The 20,091-nt window shown below is 34.6% G+C and overlaps 2 protein-coding genes across 9 annotated transcripts in view; both read right to left on the bottom strand.

Moving 5' to 3' along the window:
• Positions 1–827: 827 nt before the first annotated feature.
• On the bottom strand, positions 828–9,143 carry LOC110453791. Of its 3 annotated transcripts, none has more exons than XM_021502951.1 (4): positions 8,986–9,143; positions 5,963–6,404; positions 5,217–5,387; positions 828–4,669 (listed from the first exon to the last, which is right to left on the bottom strand). In XM_021502951.1, the coding sequence occupies exons 2-4, from the start codon at positions 6,394–6,396 to the stop codon at positions 3,925–3,927; spliced, it is 1,350 nt and encodes a 449-aa protein (XP_021358626.1). In that variant the 5' UTR covers positions 6,397–6,404; positions 8,986–9,143; the 3' UTR covers positions 828–3,924. The 3 variants fall into 3 exon arrangements, with proteins under 3 accessions (XP_021358626.1, XP_021358625.1, XP_021358627.1); XM_021502950.1 differs by having other exon boundaries at positions 8,990–9,143; XM_021502952.1 differs by lacking the exon at positions 8,986–9,143 and adding an exon at positions 7,525–7,735.
• A 7,978-nt stretch (positions 9,144–17,121) lies between these two features.
• LOC110453777 (stimulator of interferon genes protein-like) overlaps positions 17,122–20,091 on the bottom strand; it is a 45,701-nt gene continuing 42,731 nt past the window's right edge. For all 6 annotated transcript variants that reach the window (XM_021502918.1, XM_021502917.1, XM_021502916.1 and 3 more), the window contains 2 exons: positions 19,463–19,649; positions 17,122–18,959 (listed from right to left, as the gene is read on the bottom strand). In XM_021502918.1, coding sequence (XP_021358593.1) covers positions 18,757–18,959; positions 19,463–19,649 — 390 coding nt within the window. In that variant the 3' untranslated portion in view covers positions 17,122–18,756. The remainder of the gene's footprint in view (positions 18,960–19,462; positions 19,650–20,091) is intronic.

Below are 20,091 nucleotides of genomic sequence, written 5' to 3'. Positions count from 1 at the left end.
TAAAGTGTAGGATATTACAAAATCAGTTTATAAAGTGTGGGATATTACACAATCAGTTTATAAAGTGTGGGATATTACACAATCAGTATACAAAGTGTGGGATATTACACAATCAGTATACGAAGTGTGGGGTATAACATTTTTTGTATACTTAAGGTGGGATGATTACATTATTATCATATACAAAAGTGGGATTATTACCTTTTTTGTAATATTTAAGGTGGAGTATTACATTCTCGCACCTCTGACAGAGATATCCCACGTCAAACCCCATTCTAGATTTTTCTATCTCGTCCGATCTGTCTTGTAGCTTTACGTGACATTTCAAGTAATTTTTACACTGCGATGTATTCATCCGCGCGTTAACTGCTTAAAATTGACATTTTGCATTATAAATGTTCTGTTCTGTTGTTAAATGTGTAGTTTTTATGTTGCCATATATTTGATATTGTAGAGAGAATATAATCTACACTGTGAAATAAGTTGTCATCTATGTAAGGACAGACTACATTTTAACCCGGAAGCGTTGAGATGTAGCTTAAGTAGTGAAGAGGTCATTATCATGTGATGCCCAGCCGGGATACTTGTAGTTTTTAGCAAAATTTAATAGTTTTTTTCGAACTAAAAGGTGCGAGAAAAAAAATCAATTACCTGTAACTGAGCAAGATTGGGTTATCTCAGTCTCGGGCTAAGATTATGTAACATCCCAACCGAGACGTATTGTTACAGAATCTTAACCCTCGACTGAGATAACATGATCTCGCTCAGTTACAGTTAATAGATTTTATTATTATTAGTATATACAAAAGTGGGATATGAAAACAACATGATGATTTGATTTGGCTTTATTTCCTCGCAACAGCTTCGGTTATATGGAGAACAATTCAATTCAACGTTATTCTCTTTCACAATACAATGGATAGAGAAACATATTTACAATAAAATATACAGTCATTGTAGTGTTCGTAGTGTACCATATTGCTGCACTATTCAATTCATAGTCTGTAGGTATAGGTCGTACACGAGCGTGTTACATGTGCAGGAATGCCAGTAAAACTCACGGGTACACGTACGAACACCACGCAATCACGTGACAATACATTAACATGACAATACAATACAGGTGAAAAATACTCAGGTGGACATGTGAACTGCACAAACAGGTTTGACAAGTACATGTATTAAAATAGATAGCGCCTAGAGATACATTATATAAAAGTGCAAAATAATGAATACTTATATTACCACTATGGTGATATATAGAAAGCCTGAAAGATTTTAATCAAACTATATATAAACAAAATACTCACTGCCACAGCAGTCCGTAGTATTCAGTACATATACTGTTTCATAATAAATGCAAATTTGTATCAAGGAGGACAAATATTGTTATTAACTATTCTGATAAAAGTTCAAAGTTTCTTCAGTGTTTTTATATTAGTAGTATTCATTAAATCATAGAACTTAATTACATTTGGTCTCATCCAAAAATATTTATCTATATATAAAATTCTCAAGCAAGTAATGGACTTCCATTATAATCAATATCATGCCATCTACGGGTTTCGACAAACAACTTTTGATTGGTATTCCTAAATTTACAAAATGTAACTTTATCTTTATCACTTCAAATATCCAAGTAATTTTCAAAATGACAAGTATTTTTTAGAACATGTAGCTTTTGATGAAGTGTACATAACTCTGCCATGTCTGTAAATAATAGCCGTGCAATCTTTGTTTAAAGACATGCGTTAGTATGTACCAGTATGTACGCATTCAAAAACTAAAGGTCACGCAAGGAACAGTAAAAAAAGTACATACAAACATGTAATTAAAAAGGTGTACTAAATAAATAGATTTAAAAAAGTTCTTAAGACAATGGGTATAAAATCCCCGTATAAATACATATGTATGGAAATAACCCTGATCTTGTCGACAAGCAAATGTATAGAAAAATACTATAGAATATATATTAGGACTAAGCAAATCATAAATAAATATAAATAAACGCCAATGACTGCATAATACAAAATCTTTAGAATCACATTGTATGCTTTCAAAAATAACTAAATTATAACTAAATTCTATTAGGGGTCTAAGATAAAAACTGATGAAGTTTGTCTGCAGAACTAGGTTAGACTACTACCAGTACTTATTCCAGAACTGATGAAGAGCTACCTTACTCAAAACGGTTACTGTCACCTTGCTGATTAATCCTCACATTAAAACTGTGCTAAATAACTCGGGGGACAATATATTACAAATGTACCTGCATGGCAACAGGAAACGTGCAACGTTTCATTTAATATTTAATCGCCCTCCGATTTGTTTTTTTCAATAAAAAGGACATTTTTATATTAAGGGGGTATTTGTAGCTTAGAACTTTATCAACAAATACTCTTTGTTTTAACAAAGAGGAAATATTATCCCCCCCCCCCCCCCCCCACACACATTTATGTCTTAAGAGTCCATTTTCACAATAAAGGGATACCTGCATCCCTTAATATAATATCATATTCACATAAAGGGGATTTGTTTTACATTTATGGCTGTTACATATTCCTCATTTAGAAACTCGAATTGCGGTAAAACAATAATATTTTAAAATATTTTTTTAAGATTAATCGAATAGCAAAAATGAACGAAATTAATAAAGTAAAAGTTATCAGTATTAAAATATACTGCATATATTTTCGCAAATAAAATGTCTTTTAAATGGAGAAGCTACTCAGGAGTTAAGGGGATATTGGAATGTATACCTTTGTAGGAAGAAACGCAATCCAAAGATAGACTACTTGACTCTACAAGGAGTTATCGTTCTTACTACAGAGACCTGCTCTAAAATATTCGTCAAGGTAACACACACGCACACATAAAATGTAAGTATAGACAAAAGTGGGGATTTTACAGGTGTAACGAATGTACAAGGTTCATTTCAGGATCCCCATACCACTGCCAAAAACTTAAACGACTCTTTTGAAACTGCTTTATAAAGCATTTCTGAAACGGATACCATACATTTGTACATCACAGGACTTTTATGGAAAGATAAAACATGAGAAACAAAATATACTCAACAACAGTGTTATGATTGTAAGTATTCAGCGGTGATAGCCTGGGATTGCAACCATGGACTTCATATTGTCATTATATCGCTATAACCGACGTAACCACGTGGTCAGCGGAAGTGTCTTTGCCCAACTGTGCTTCAGTTATAACTAAAAGGATATCAAGTGGAGGTTACTGTATATATCTATACGAAAAACCACAGTGCAGTGGGACAGGGATCCTTCAGCTAGCTTCGCTGCAATGCCATACAATACTTAATCCTTTAGGTGGTTAAACCAAGTGGCCCTCTGTCCCAAACTCTATACCGGAGTTTCTAATAATAGACCTAACAGAACTATACAAATAACAGTCCTACTCTTGTCAGACAATTCTTATAGGGAGATGTTTGTCGTAAAAAAAGCTCCACAGAGCTAATGTTTCAATGTTATGCCATATACGACAATGTATAAAACTTCTTGTATCTTGTAGATGTGTCAAACACGTCCCTGTCTTCACCCCAATTCCACTTCAACACTATACCAGCGTTCTCTCTTCTCTTGTTAGACTGGACAAACTACCATGGTTCTGATTATCTCTGCTAGGCTTCTCTTCCAAACTCCTTATTTTATTCGGGGTCTGGTATCACCAGGTATCCGTCGGTTGAAAGGCTCCTGATTGGTATCTCTCAATGGAAATAAAAGGTACAGACTGTGCTTTATCGCCTGGTTTTGCAAGAGCGGTGATCCGTTTATTTGCAGACTTGAATAGACGTTAACGATGTATGTTTCGCACGTCGGTTTTAACTTAGAAGTCGACTAAAACACATTGAGCAGGTCCATTAAATTCAGTTTAGTTTTTTGTATGATTTTGTCGTTCTCAATTCTCCGGATGTCCCTTGATACTGGTGATAAGTGAAGTCACATCAGTTAAGTCTTCTTCACAATAACGCTTTAAATAATTTGGATGAAAATCTACCAAATCCTGCCAGGTTGTTTTCTCGTCTCCTTTTAAATCCCGCTCCCACCTGCACGCGATCATGTCGACCAGACTTTCTTCCAAGTCCTTCCGGGGCATTCTCTTGTCTTTAGGGTGGAACTGCGGATGGTGGCTCTCTCGTCTGTAGTGGTCGTTTAGAGCGGTCTGCCATGTTTTGTTGTTCCAATCGACTTTGTGAACCCACATGGCGGTGTAGCCAATTGACTGGGAAATGTCATATTTACTCAAATCGTGAACTTTGGCTTCCTCATCCGTCATTTCTGTTAAGAAATTATTCGACTTTAAACGTTCGTAGGCTTTCATGATCCAGAATCTGTGAGAGTCACACTGGCGGTAGTGTTCCTGGACGTCATACTCGATGTATAGTAACTGGTAGAACGGACTATCGGGATCCCGATCCTTCAGTCCTTTCTCTGCTAGTGCTATGGAATCCGGGTCCCAGACCGTCTCGTACAGATGACATATGGTTTGGACAAATCCGTTTTCCTTGAAGAACACTTGGACATCTTCCCTCTTTGATTCTGGAGTAACCGACGCTATAAGCTTCCATCGATATTCTGTAATGTCGCCCTGTTTGATTTTACCTATCAAAGCCTGCACATCGGCAATGTCTTCTTTGCAGTATCTGTGAAGAAACAATTAATAATAATAATAATAATAAATTCTTTTATTTAGACAGGGTAACATATTTAGATTTTTATCTAGTTTACAATATGGCCCTGTAAAACACATTATAAATACATACATAAAACAACAGCACATCACGCATACAGAGACATATGACATACAATAAAATAGAAAAAGCAGTTAAATAGTACAATACATTATTAAGACAACCTATTATATTGTATCAATAGATATCACAGAATTGCATTTAGAACATTAGAAAATATCACAGCATATTACAAGTCAATACATACATAAATTTATCACAGGGTAATATAAGGATTATATCAGGAAATTATAATAAATAGAACCACGGGGATAATTTCAAACATTGTACTTTAAAATATACATATAGTATATACCATATAGAACTCAGTTTCCCAGCTTATTTTCATACATGCATATCCTTTTCATATTAATATATTTGTATACGTTCTTTTACAATTCCTATACATTTACAAGTATTTATCAAGTTATAATTAATAGGCACATATGAAACATCTTACCTCAGCAAATACTTTGAGTCAAACTCAACAAGTTCAACATTAGACGCCTGGTCATTTCCCTCCAGTTGTCTTTCCCAGCGGCTGGCAACCATGTCGACCAGGCTTTCTTCCAAGTCCTTCCGGGGCATCCTCTGACCTTTGGGGTAGAACTGGGGATGATGTCGTTCACGCCTGTAAGTAATGAAAACACATAGCTATTTCACTCTTCTATTGCAGGTTGCACAAGGCTTAATCTATTCCGTCTTTGCGTATTGCAGAGTTATCTGCTCTTGGGAGCAGGGATTGATTGTTACGTCATTTGTTTGTGAGAGTAACGTCATCAATCTTTGAGAAAACGACGTAATTTTCTCACACAAACCAATGACGTAACAATCAATACCTGCTCATAAGAGAGGTAACTCTGCAATACGCAAAGACGGAATACTGGTATGCAAACTAGTAACACATAGAGACTTTCCATCAAAACACTTTTCAGTGCAAGGCATATTCGATAGATTCTATATTTCTGGTACGCACTTAAAAAGCAATGCAACTTATTTAGGAAAACAGACCGCGTTGTGATATTATTATGTCCATAACAAATTAAGTACATACAAAGTAAATGACTATAGTTCTAGAAAATATTTATACAACTGATATGCATAATCTTGATCAAAACTCGAAAAGCTGTCTGTATTCAGTCAGGCCGATTTCTACATTTTTGTCACTTGAATTTGCGCGATGAAATGGGTTTAAATTTTCCAAACCTGTAGTGGTCATTCAGAGATGCTTGCCAAGTCTCGTTTCCCCAGTCCACATCATGCACCCACTTTGCGGTGTAGCCTATAGCCTGGACAAAGTCGTATTTGCTAAGATCGTGCAGCTTGGCATCTTCAATGGTCATATGGGGGACGTAGTCTTTCAGACGTTCGTAAGCTTTCACTATCCACTCTCTGTGAGAATCGACCTGTCTGAAATGTTCCTCTACGTTGTACTCTTTGAACAGAAGCCGATAAAGGGGGCTACTTTCATCTCGTGCTTTCAAAACCCTGTCAGCTTCAGAGATAGTAATGTTGTCCCATACCTTCTCTACAAGGAACCACACAGTCTTCACGAAGCCATGCTCCCACAGGTAGGCCGATACTTCGTCTCTGTGACACTCCAGTATTGTGTGGTTGATATACTCGAGTTTATCTGACATCTTTGTACCTGTAAAATAAGATATTGACTGACAGCTCGTGTGAAAATACATGTTAAAAATATCTGAAAGCGGTAACGCTACTGCAATTAGACATATATATTTTATTAAAAAAATGATATTGCCTGATTATGGTACACCTAACCAGCTCACAATGTGTACTTATGTATGTAGGGATCAAGCTCATACTCACAGGGGAAATGTGGGACTTGTACAAGTCTACTTGCAAACATCTAGACTTGCACAAGTTCTACATGTACTAGGCGTTCCGCTTTTGGGGTTTTATTTCATCTTAATTCTAGTCGTTATTCAGATTAGTATGTATAATAAATATACGTCAATCGATGACTAAAATAAATATGTGTTAAGCTGTGTATGCCAAACAAAAATATGATCGTATAATATGTATTTATATGTACATGTATAATACATATGTTCATCTATATTGTACGAAGTAATGTTTATTAACGTATATATAATAAAAATGTGTTTAAAGTTGTATAATAAACATGTTCATATTGTATGTATGTAATATGTGCTATTACATTTCTGTTGGTATAATATGTTTTTATTAAACATATATGCGCAATACATATTTGATAACCTATATATATATATGTATGCATCATTAATATGTTTAATCTATGTATGTACAATAAATATGTTTATTTTGTGTATGAATAGTAAATATGTGTTGATTTAAGATTTCATAATACAAAATATTAATCTATGTATTTGACATAGTTTATGTTAATTTATGTGTGCATAATAAATAAACACAGTTAAGTAAAAAAAATGTGTAAATACATATTAAATGTATTTTCTTCTACGAATAGAAATAAAAACTTTTACTTTCGATTTCCAACACTATATCATTGTATTACCTCTACGGAGAACCCAAGGACGTTTTCTATAAATCTTTACATAACAAAACATACAGCGTACATAATCTGAGCCGGTAGCAATAACACGTGTTCATACATGTACAGTGTTGTTCAAAACCTTAGTTTATATTGTTTGTTACATATAATAATAACATGAATGTAATGCATGTAACACGTACACACGCCCGTTCACGTATAACAATGTTCAATATTATGTACATCATGTAGTACATAAATAAATACATACATGATTGTACAAGCAGGCCTAGATGATCGGTGACCCTGTTAGCGAGACCTGGCTACGCTTCCGCTTCAAAACCAGCAATGTTCGGTTGAAAATTTCTTAGAACATTACTGAATGCCTTTTAGTGTACATTTAGACCTGAGCATACTCTGATTCAGACCAAAAGCAACATTTTCCTTACTGTCTAGGCCGTCATTGATCTAAATATAGCCCGAGCGGGATTCCCGATAATATGAACTTCCGGTTGAGGCCATTCTGAAGGGAAATTATATGTGTATATTAACTGATATAGTTAACCATTTCATCAGTCGTGCGAAACCAGACATGTAGGTGTTACGTAGGAATAGGTCCATTTTTTTTAAAGTAATATGTACAGAAATTGAAATTAGGATTAATGACTGGTCACTTAAAAGTACATCCTACTGTGACTAGTTATAAACAATTAACTGCACAACAGTCATTTTTCAGTTCTTAAGTCATTCAACGTAACTTTTTCAGCGTCCATACGCTTTTGATAAGCAAGGTGACCTAGCTTATCTAATGAGGAAGTTGTTCTTTTGTTCGTGCTTACATCACGTGATTCCTCCATGTCTTCATTTCACAACAAGCTGCACGTTTTCTTTATCATTTCTGACTTTGTGGGAAGTTGTTATATTTTGTCTATTTAACCCGGAAACATTTGAGAAGGATTCTGTTTTTAATTTTTCAGTCGACAGACGATAAGCTATAAACATTGACGTCATACTTTCTGCCAAATGTTATTTAAATCAATTAAATCCAGTAATCAGTCGACAGCGCTCGAAATCAGCATTCGACAGACTTACAAACACTAGTACTATTTCAAAGATACTCGCTCAGCTCTGATTACTCAACAAGTACTATTGATGTTTATTAAAAGGAAGGTGCAAACAAATCTTGTTTTTAACTCGGCGCGGCCAGATTTAGTGGTTTAAGTGTAACCGTGAACTCAATCCTTAATAAGCCTTAGATAAACTGACCACTGAATAATTGGCAACTTCGAGTTATATTTATTATGTATGTACATTTAATCCCTTTAACAAATATCCACCTATGTCGGGAATATGCTGAAGTGAATTAATTGTGAAACACAAGGAAGTATCAAAGAATTATGACATCTGCAATAATTTCTGTCTGCATAAAAAGGAGGAGAATTCGTCGATGTTTTTTTTTTTATCTTATAGCAGATACTCTATGCATTGAATTTTCCGCCGTAGTTGAACTTTTGTCCTTCTTACCCTCCGTCATTACAGCAAATGTAATGGACATAGTTATCAAATGTGAAAAGCGAAATGAACACTAGGCGAATACTGATTTTAACAGCGTAGGACGAGTTGACATGGGCGAAAGTTCCCGTAGATACACAAGAGAGACTCCCATTATACTAGTCTGCTCGTGATATTGACTCCAAACCAAACGCAATTATATTTCCAAATCAAAACTTACGTACTGCAGTGATCGCTGTGAATCTTCCTTGTGACTGTCCTCGCGGCTGAAAGTGTACTGTACATGTACCCGGACCTTTTAACACTACACACAATACGTACGCTTAGTTTTTATTTCCTTATTTTTATATAATATTATCTAATCGTAATATTTCCTCCCTGGCATTTCCGGCGCCCATTTTTTGTGATTTTAAATGTGGTACTTGACAAAATCGTAAACATTTCCGGTTGTAAGTCGTTACATGTCAGCTCAATCGACCTCCTTTCTGGCCCAGCTCTAATGGCAGTTTCACTCTATCTTTACAGAACGATTGATTCAGAGTTTCCATGATCCCATCGTCAATTTCTAGAAGCTACTCTCTCCTACTCTCTCTGCTCACCTGGAATATGTCATGATCACATCGAGGGGACATGGTTAGCAGTTTCATCGATTTCAGGAGAAAAAAACACTTGACGATTTGCTAGACTGATACCTGTCATATTAACGCTACATACCTTTACTGCTACACTGTCGCGCGATTCTTTTGATGTTTATCAGAGGATCAAAATAGCCTACTTACATCATCCACAAGGTGGTGTCTACAAAGCCATGGATTTCCACGGGACATATTGTATGCAAGAGTTTCCATGGACCTAGAAGCTGTATATAGGATATTCGGTTAAGGTCCGTATATACGTGTATGTCGTTATAAAATCGTTACCATATTTTTACAATGAAATTGAGTCCCACTGGCAAGCAGCTGCTGGTTTTCACAATTGTATTTACGTGTATCATACACACACATGTTTTATTTGTTTAATCCAGTCTGTTTGATGGACGGAAGAAGCTGCAGTGTAGTGTGAACTATGCTGTTTTTGTAAATGGAAACGTGGTCTCGATTTCAAACTCATGCGTAGGGGAATATAAAATACAGTGTTGATTCATATGTGGAAGTGTTTGTAAATAACAATATACTCTTTATGAAAAGTTTAGTATCACGAGAGAAAATTGTAATTACTTGTAATGAATGATGTGATCATGAGTCTCGACGTAAGGTCAGGGAACATGACACACAGTGGCTTCTTTTACACATTATTTAACTTACAAAAAATATGAAAGTTATTTCAACTTTTATTGGTCATTTTGTTGACACGGATCATAGCGGGCGGGGGTCTTATTGTGGGAGGAAAACGGAGTACCCGGAGAAACCCCACGTGGTTGGGTAGGTGACCCCAAACCTTTTCACGTCCGATCGGGGAATCGAACCCCGGCCCTCTTGGTGAAAGGCAAGTGTGCTATCCACTGCATCATCCGACCACCAATAACTTTCAACAGATTAGGACAGCGGGCAACGAGGAGATTTTAGTTTGTGAGAAGAAAGCAAATATTTTAGCCACATGTACGAGGTAAGGATTAAACACAATTAGCATCGAAAGAAGGGTAATATATTTGAATTCTCGAGGAAAAATTATCTAAACGTTTTTTTGATAGAATTTTATCTCGACGAAAGACGTATGAACCCGGAAGTTTGTCTTCAAATGATTTGTATTGTTATCTTAAAGCGGTAGCTAGACAGCAGTTGATAGTTATCTTGTCAGTACTGGTCAAAATTATGTAGACAGCGGATGTTTCTATATTGAGCTGTATATGTAGAATTTAGTCTTGATGAATTACGAGTAACAGTAAAAGGATTAGACAACCGACTTTGACGGGATCATTTATGAATAGAATAAATCTTTAGGTGTATTGTCGTTTTTGCACAATATTTACTGAGATTGTTCTATACCAGCTTACATGTTGGGTACGTCCCTACTGTTGTAGAAGAAAAGTGATAAAAGTGACCACAATATATACATGGTAATCACACTAATTAGTGATATGGTTAAGTTGTGTGCCTGCCTTTTGAATATACAACTAATAATATGGAGTGAGAGCTGAAATGTTATTACAGATTGCTAGGTTGGGTTAAAGCTCCGTAAAAGTACGAGAGATGCCCGCGATAAACCAAAACATGACAGCAACATGAGAGAAGGCTTTGTTTGGTATTTGTAAACAATAAAATGGCGTTTAAAGGTATACCGTATGATAAACTGTGGGTAAAGTTGTGGAACACTGAGTGAAAGAAGACGTTTGTTCCACACCATTAGTTCTAAATACTAGAACGTTAGTCTTGCGTTGTGTGCCCGTCCTCAAATGCCCATAGCTGTTGATAGGACGTTAAACAATACTAAACCAAACTTAACCAGGTCGGAGTTTAACATCTGATCTTGATCTGTCAGCGATATACAATCCGCACTCAATCGGCCAAATCGTCTAAGGCATCACATACAACTGTTTATTTTGTTTTTAATCATGTAAGAAGATAACATAGAATCACAATGCATTTCGTGATGACATGGCCAATCTTCAAAAGATGTTTGGACTTTTAAGGCACGTCTCCAGAGCGTTGGAACTAACCTGTGTATAATAGATAAAACATAGCAACTCTGGATTACTTCAGAAGATAAACATATTACTCCATGTAGAAAGGTGTATACATTTTATATATACTGTAGAATAAAATAACAAAGTAAAAGATTGACCGCTAGGCCTTTCTGCCTTTTTGAAATATCTATGTTGAATGAAAAGACAGCTTTCATTATTTGATACTTATAATTATATCCTTTATTATGAACTACGATTGGTAAGTCTTGGAATTTGTTGCTGCGCCTCAAATTAAAAAAACCAGATATTTATTAATTATAGTTTGGAAAACTATAATTATGATCTCATTGGGAAATACGCTATTCATAAACTATGTCTTTGCGTGATATGCGTGTTGTTGTTGTTTTTATTATTATTTTTAGTTTTTGGTGTTTTTATTCTATATATCCTAGACAACAAAGAGTGCAAAGTCTCTTAATGTGTTAAGTATGTAATGCAGATATCGCTCTCATGACTTACTGGTTTCGACGATAGTGTAAGGAACGCATCGAGATTCATTGTTATTTGCAAAACGTGCTTGTTTTTATTTTACTAAATAGCACTTAAATGTACCTGTTTGGTTCCGGTTGATTACGAGATCAACTGGTATAAGACACACACATACACATGAATAAATGCAGTTCACCTATATTTTCATCTGTCCAATGACCATGAATCGGTACACATATGTAACATGTACTTAGTAGCTACTAGTATTTTTACCTGTACACATTTTCTAAAGTAAGGGAGATAACTCTGCACAGTAAACGTCGTACGTATAGTTTTTACCTTCAAATCACGAAATTTTCGCCCAGCGTAAATAACCACGTTTACAGTGATACATTTTTCCAATGCGTGTTTTATTTTTGTGCTTCATTTAAAAAAATAGTTACACGTATACATATATTAAGCTTACGGGTAAACTTTAAAAGAAAGCAATTTCAGAAGTATGAGGTCTTTTCGGTAGAGATTTTCAGTGTCGATTTTTGTTTTATACATTTATAATTAATTCTGTAAATTGCCACCACTTTCCAAATCGGATATACTCGTCAGTAAGTGAGGGTTGAAGTTTTGATTACACCGTGCATCTTAAGGATCTAGACGATTGAACCAAGGTTTTTATTAGTTCCACTAAAATCGGTATTGTTCAAATATCAACGAGTTTTCTGATACCCATTAACCTGGTTCATTGATCACTAGAAGTTGCAGGGCGTACTCTGTTTTTATGTTTCTTTTCTATTTCTGATCATGGCATCTAACTTGAAAAATTCAGTTATATTTTTAAGTATAACAATAATAGAATTATTTGATTAAAGTGTCACATATTAATTCACAGTTAAACAAATACAATATAAAAACCATTAACATGAATTAATATCCGGCCAAATGCTGACCTACGAGACACTATTAACACACATGATACATATCATTTCATCGTAAAAACAATTCACAAATAAAAATACATTACTTTTGTGTTCTATCTATAAAACCTTACCAAGGAAAAACTTTTAGTATTTCAGGATGATGGACATGTGGTTTCATAATAGTTAAATATCAATTACCTGTGCAAGACATCATATAATGAGAGCATCTCCAAGTATCCCATTACTATTAAAATTTAAAATTGATATTAATAATAATAAGACAGATTGTGCGAAATATGTCGGTGGCGGCGTGTTGACGTATACAAAGCAAGATTGTACCTTTTTGGCCTTCTTCATCAGAATTTTCTTCCCAGTAATCGAGTAGATAATGAAATCATCATCATTATAAAGCAGTATATTTACAGAATGAGATGTTTACATAACTCATTAAATGTAAACGCTCTTGTAAACATAATAAAGGACAACTATCAGATTCAAAAATACATTGTTAATGGTAAGGATGAAAAAGCTAAACATAAATTTGAAAATGACTGGAAAAAATGGGACAAACTAATTAAGCTGTAATACATTTCTATTATCATTATAATTATTATCTTTGAGACATACTCTATCATACATATTTTAAGTTCTGCCCTTCACAAAGCCGATATATTACCTATATATAATATAATATACATGAGTGAATATCCACCTCCTTTTTCCACCATCTCGCCCAACTTTTCATACATTTCTTCTCTCGTTTCTTTATGTTCTCTATTCTCCCTTTCTTTTTATTTTCTCAATCTCTATCTCAATTCCTCTTTCTTATAAAGACAATGCAATGTACTCAGTAGACTGTGCAAATTTTTCATTTACCTTTTTGTGTGGGACTGATATTTTTTCTCTTTGCATAAATTTACATTTCAATAATCAGTACTAGTACATACAGGAATGTCTGAAAATGTCTAATATCATGCATATGGGTTTGTGTGAGTACAACGCATGCGAGTATGGTGAAATCATCTTAATTATGCTTATGCATGGACATGGGTGTTTTTGACATGGACATGAGTTATACAGTATGTGCGGTTATATAAAATTTAATGCAGATATTGTTTCTAGCATAAAGATATATACTGTACCATATGTGATGAAGGTTGATATGTGTTCTATTTTTACACGAGACATAGCAATGAATGGTTGAGACATATATATGTCAGACACATGGATGGATGCATATATATAGGTAATAAAATGTTAAAATAGACGGAAATGAGTATGTATGCTATTGTGGTTAAATATCATCGTGAGAATGTATGTACTCTATGACAAATGTGGACATAACAGATATAGGTTTATGTATGTATGTGCCTGTATACAAATGAGTGAACGTTTTGTTATTTATTGTACATGTACATTGCATTGATGAAAAATCTGAATAAAAAGATAATTAAAAAAAATAAAAAAATAAAAAAATAAGACAGATTGTGCGAAATATGTCGGTGGCGGCGTGTTGACGTATACAAAACAAGATTGTACCTAGTGAACGTCATCTGATCTCGAGTCAGATCACCTTCAGATAATCGAAGGTCGAAGTAACCACCCATAACAAACTAATTATCAAAATCGCCTGATGTCTGTAAGAAGAAGCAATTTTGTTATAAACCAAAAAAAACAAATCCACAGCTATTATGGTATGATTATCTCCCTTGGATTCTAAACACTGCAATGTCGACTTCTATACATAGATAGGGAATGCTAATGTCAGCTACTATCCTATACAATAGAACATATCATCTCGGTCAGCACAGTTATGGCAAGGAGAAAGTTATGTTAGACAGTATGGAATGTATATGCAAGACCACACATTTGTGTTTTTCTAACGAATCAGAAGCACGAGTTTATTGAGCGGACGAATATATTCCCGAGTGCGCGGAGCGCATGAGTGAATATTTACGTCCGCGCAATAAATGAGTGCTTTCTGATTCGTTAGAAAAAACACAAATGTGTGGTCTTGCTTTTATCACATACCTTTCGTTTTTGGTAGAGATCGATACAAAGATTTTATAAACTTTGATTTTTTTTGCAAATACCGGGGACTTTTCAGTTCGCCATGACAAGGGGATTCCCATACAAAGTAATTCCGGCTAGTAGGTAAATACAACATTCCGTATTGCACATGTGCAATACAGAACGTTGTATTCCCTGGTCTGAAAATTACTTGTATTACTATAACAAGATTCAACAGGTATGTGATAAATAATAATAATGATAATAATAATTGGAGATTCTTATATACCGCTTTATCACATCCTAGTTCATAGGTCGTCTCAAAGCGGTTCACAAATTAATATCCGTGGTTATAGGGCCTTTGTAACCAGCCAATACATTTCTCAACTCCCTAGGGAGTATACAGCCGGAGCTGCAATTTCGGCGCTAACAGCTAGCATTCAACAATTCTAGCACTGCCCAACCACGTTCTCATTTACAGCTGAGTATACTGGAACAAGCGGAGTAAAGTATCTTGCTCATTGCTCAAGGATACATTTTGTACAACACAGTGCCATGCCGTGGCGCGAACCCGCAACCCTTCGGTCACGAGCCCGGCGTCCTACCAAATCTGCTAATATGCATACAATGTAAACACAACATCATTGTTAACGTTGATTAGCAGATTAAACCGTGTCTTATATTTATTTGATAACTATATATATGAGGTAATACGGTATAAGGAGGATGGGATGATTACACCATATACTTGTGTATGATAGTTATTTGTTGTATTAATATCAAATGTTTCCAGTAATAATACTGTACTATACATTTCATATAATATGGTAGCCATTTTCACATTTATCAAATTTATCAGAAGTGCTGCTCATGTGTTCTTATCAACTGATAATCCATCCTGACTTTCAATATATACTGTACCAGTGTGCCAACAAAAGTAAAATGATTTTACTCATGCATTCGAGGAAGAACTGTATCAAAATAATGGTATATAGACTCAACACGTTCAAATTAATTTGATGTAAATAACCCTTTCTTCTTGTAAATCTCTTAACAGAGGAATACAAGATTTGATTGATTGATGATGATTGACTGATTTATCAAAGTTCATTGTATGCATCTCTCCACATCATGTTACCGCTGTCGAAAAGACTCCAGTTCACAGCGACCAGATAACGAAGGACAGACCACCGCATCGTATACTAAACAAACTGTACACACACATCCGTGTTACAGGTAAACATGATTCAGTAATTGATTGACAAATTACTCCACCATTACTTGGTCTTTGAAGCACACTAAATATCTTGAAATGTAGATACTATATTGAATGTATGATAAAACCACTACAAGCAAGTTACATGTCGGAACAATAAATGCGTTAACAAAACAATGAGGTTATCTTTTCCGGTTCATCACCTTTATATCGTAAGTTACTATTGAATCTGACGACAATATCAAAATAAATCAAATGATGGAATAGTAAGTGCAAATGCAAAAGTAAATAATAAGGAATATAAGTATAATATTTGTGAATGGGTCTAACATTTAGAGTATGTCAGAAAAGACAGACCGGAACTGTCATCTCTACACAGATGGAAACGGAATCTACATACACATTGGTTATGACATACTTCAAGTTCAAGTTCTTTATTACCTTGGGTCGTTTGACTCATCGGTTTCAAAAGTAAGATATATTTACAATATCTACAGACAATACAATACAATACAATACAATACATGCAATACATATAATACAATACCAGCAATGTACAAACAGTATGGAGAGTGTAACAAATTAAGTTAATTGGTTTCTTCTTACATTTGCCGCTTTTATATATTTGGCCAAATTGACTAGTTCTTTTGTGTTATTTACATTAAATAGATTTATCATTTTAAACATACTTGTTTTTTTTACATAGTACTTTTTCAAAAATTTAACACGCAAATCCGAATAACATGGACATTTCAACATAAAATGAAACTCATCTTCAACGTCATTTAAATTACATACAGTACACACTCTAAGACTACGCTCAATATTTTGATATCTACCTTTTTCTATATTTAGATTATGAGCAGATAACCTAATTTTTGTAATCTCTTTCAAATATTCTCTAGATAATGGTTTTCTTAAGTAACACTGTAAATCAAACTGGTTATAAAGATATGTATAGATATATCCCTTTGAAGATGTTCTTACGTTTTCTTTGCATTCTTGTCTATATATATCAATAAGTCTTTCTCTAATAACATTATAACACATATCATCATTTATTTCTGTTTCCCATATGTAACCAAGGCCAATTCTAAATAAATCATTTTTTATGTTTAAAACCCATTTATCCTTATTCTCTAACATATCTTTATAACATGCTTGCAAAATACAATTACTAGTCCTTTTTAACTTAATCCAATATTTAATAATTCTTAACTTTCTTACCAATGACAATGGATACCTCCCAAGTTCTAAATAAACCATAACATTACAAGTATTTTTTCTTACGCCAAGCAGTCGTTTACAAAACAAAGTATGATTTTTTTCAATATCTGGGGCTTTATGAAAGCCCCATATTTCAGAACCGTAGCTTAGAATGCTATTTACATACGTATCAAAAACTGATAATTGAGTTTCAATATTAAAATATTTTTTCCGACATACATTCATAACTGAAAACAAAGCCTTTCTTCCCTGATCTGCAATTTTTTGTTGTGTTTTTCTAAATGTTCCATTGTAATTTAGTAAGATTCCTAGGTAGTTAAATTCGTTTACAATTTCTAGCTGACGACCATTGTATTTCCAACATTCATTATTTCTCAAAATACCCCCATTTCGAAACACAAGAATTTTTGTTTTATCCGTATTGACTGTTAGATCCCATTTTTTTGTGTACGATTCTAACGAGTTTAACATATCTTGCAGACCCTCTGGCGTTTCGGAAAAAATCACCATATCGTCTGCGTACATTAAAAGGAACAAATTCAGTGTTTGAATTTCTATCGACTGACAGTTGTCAATTAAAAATTGCATTTCGCAATCATTAACATATAATGTAAACAATAATGGCGATAAAATTTCACCTTGAAACAATCCATTTTCACAATTGAAATAATTGGATAATGAACCATTATGCTTAACACAACATTTAACACTACTATACAATGACCTTATTAGCTTTAATAATCTCCCATCAATGCCTTCTTTTATCAATTTGAACCACAAGTTTTGTCTATTGACAATATACTAATATTGTAATATACAGTATATACTTACCCTGTACAAAGTAATGACAAGTGTTCGAGTATGTGATAAATGGAGACAAATACATAAGAGTAAGATTGGAGGTTACCCGCTCTACAACCAAGATTATGGATCATATGTCACTGAAAACATGGGTCAAGGCGTTTCCGTTATTAGTAATGGAGCTAGTTCATGGCCGGAATATTGAAACCAATAGGACCCGCGAAATAACGAGAGCATTTCACATGGTAAAGGAAGCGACTGTCATCGTCTGAGATTAAGTGTGTTGTGCTAGTTTCATCAGCAATTATATCCAAATGTTTTTGCATTGCAGGTATTTTGTTATTTTCCCCTTTCAAGTAAAGGATGATACTATTAGCGTCACTAGGGTGAGCCTTGTAGGTCTGGTTGAATTTCACAAACCCTCTGACTCGCTTGGCTGAGGGGGCTTCGTTAATGTAGAATATCTGGTATGTTGCATCAGCTGACCCAGCAATACTGGACGAGGAATCTGAACAGGAGATGGAGAAAGGTGGATTCCTTACCAGCTGTTTCTATTACTCTTGCCAATGTTCACTCTTCCAATGGAGAAGATATCAAAAAGGAAGTAGAAACGGTAAAGTTACAATAAGGGATTGCAAATAACACCCGAAAGCGCACCGTTTGTTTTATATTTCCAGTAGCAACGTAGGCTCTTGATTAACTTCATAATGGTTAGAAAATGTTGATAATTTCGTTGCCTAGCTGTATACTTTCTGTTTGTCCGTCACTATCTTTCTCAATACTAATTCCGGAATCAATAGCATGTTGCCGAACCAAGGGATCTAAACCATCTGCGTTTTCCATCTCCATTTCCTCATCGATTGCTTTGACGATATGATCTGGCAATGATGCTGTTTTGCCACTTTGGTCCGAATCTGAAATCAAAGTAGAGAAACAGAAAAGAATACGAATGATGAAGAAAACATACCGGTATAAAATACATTCGACGTAACAAGGACCCTTAATAATCCAGAAATCTCACTATCTCGACTTCATGATTTAACAATTCCTGATTTGATCAAGCATCGTTTTGTATCCTTTTTGAAAACTTACACTAAGAACAGTCGGTTTATGCGTAAGTTCCTTTAGAGTGTATATGGTGCTTTATTAAAGGAAGGCGTATTTTTCATCCGTACGACATACTGTCTCCATCACTCTAATCCGAAGGAGTATTACACCATTACATGAAAAGTAGGTCACTGTGACCTACGTTTCCACGTTCATGTTTTTAGTTAGACATAACGTTTAATTCAATTGCTGTTAGCTAAACTGTCATGAAATTGGGATGACAGCCATATGTACATGCATGTTCAATAGATATTTCCGAGAGCTTTCCTCTATTAAGATGTTTAGGTTAGATAACAAGTAAGAGTAATACCTTCGTAAAATATGATCCTGTACATGTTGGTACAGTCTTTATCACGATCCAAGATTTGTTTAATGGTGATGAGGAATTTTGTAGACAATAGCCTGGTGTCGTCGGGCTTTAGGCCAGCTATCCCAGACTGTTCCATCTCATACATGGTCCGAATGCACGTTACATACTCTCCCACAAAATAGAACTTCTGAAGAAATACAAAATACAAGAGGACAATATAAAACAGGAGGTGGTATTTCTGTAAAGATAACAATTTTATTGGTATTTCTGTACGGATAACAATTGTATTGGTTTTTCTGTACAGATGACAATTGTATTGGTATTTCTGTACAGATGACAATTGTATTGGTATTTCTGTACGGATAACAACTGTATTGGTTTTTCTGTACAGATGACAATTGTATTGTTATTTCTGTACAGATGACAATTGTATTGGTTTTTCTGTACAGATGACAATTGTATTGGTTTTTCTGTGCAGATGACAATTGTATTGGTATTTCTGTACAGATGAGAATGGTATTGGTATTTCTGTACAGATGACAATTGTATTGGTATTTCTGTACTGACAGCAATTGTGTTGGTATTTCTGTACAGATGACAATTGTATTGGTATTTCTGTACAGATAACA

This window comes from Mizuhopecten yessoensis, unplaced genomic scaffold (assembly GCF_002113885.1).
Source record: "Mizuhopecten yessoensis strain PY_sf001 unplaced genomic scaffold, ASM211388v2 scaffold7507, whole genome shotgun sequence".
NCBI classification, from domain to species: Eukaryota; Metazoa; Mollusca; class Bivalvia; order Pectinida; family Pectinidae; genus Mizuhopecten; species Mizuhopecten yessoensis.
The sequence above is the reverse complement of the archived record's forward strand: the minus strand, read 5'-3'. Positions and strand labels throughout refer to the sequence as shown.

Coding starts and splice junctions, on each gene's coding strand:
- LOC110453791 (XM_021502950.1), bottom strand. CDS start 9,050: ATGTACAGTACACTTTCAGCCGCGAGGACAGTCACAAGGAAGATTCAC. Junction 5,388..5,962: donor TCTCTGAATGACCACTACAG/GTTTGGAAAATT, acceptor CATTACTTACAG/GCGTGAACGACATCATCCCC. Junction 4,670..5,216: donor GACTCAAAGTATTTGCTGAG/GTAAGATGTTTC, acceptor GTTTCTTCACAG/ATACTGCAAAGAAGACATTG.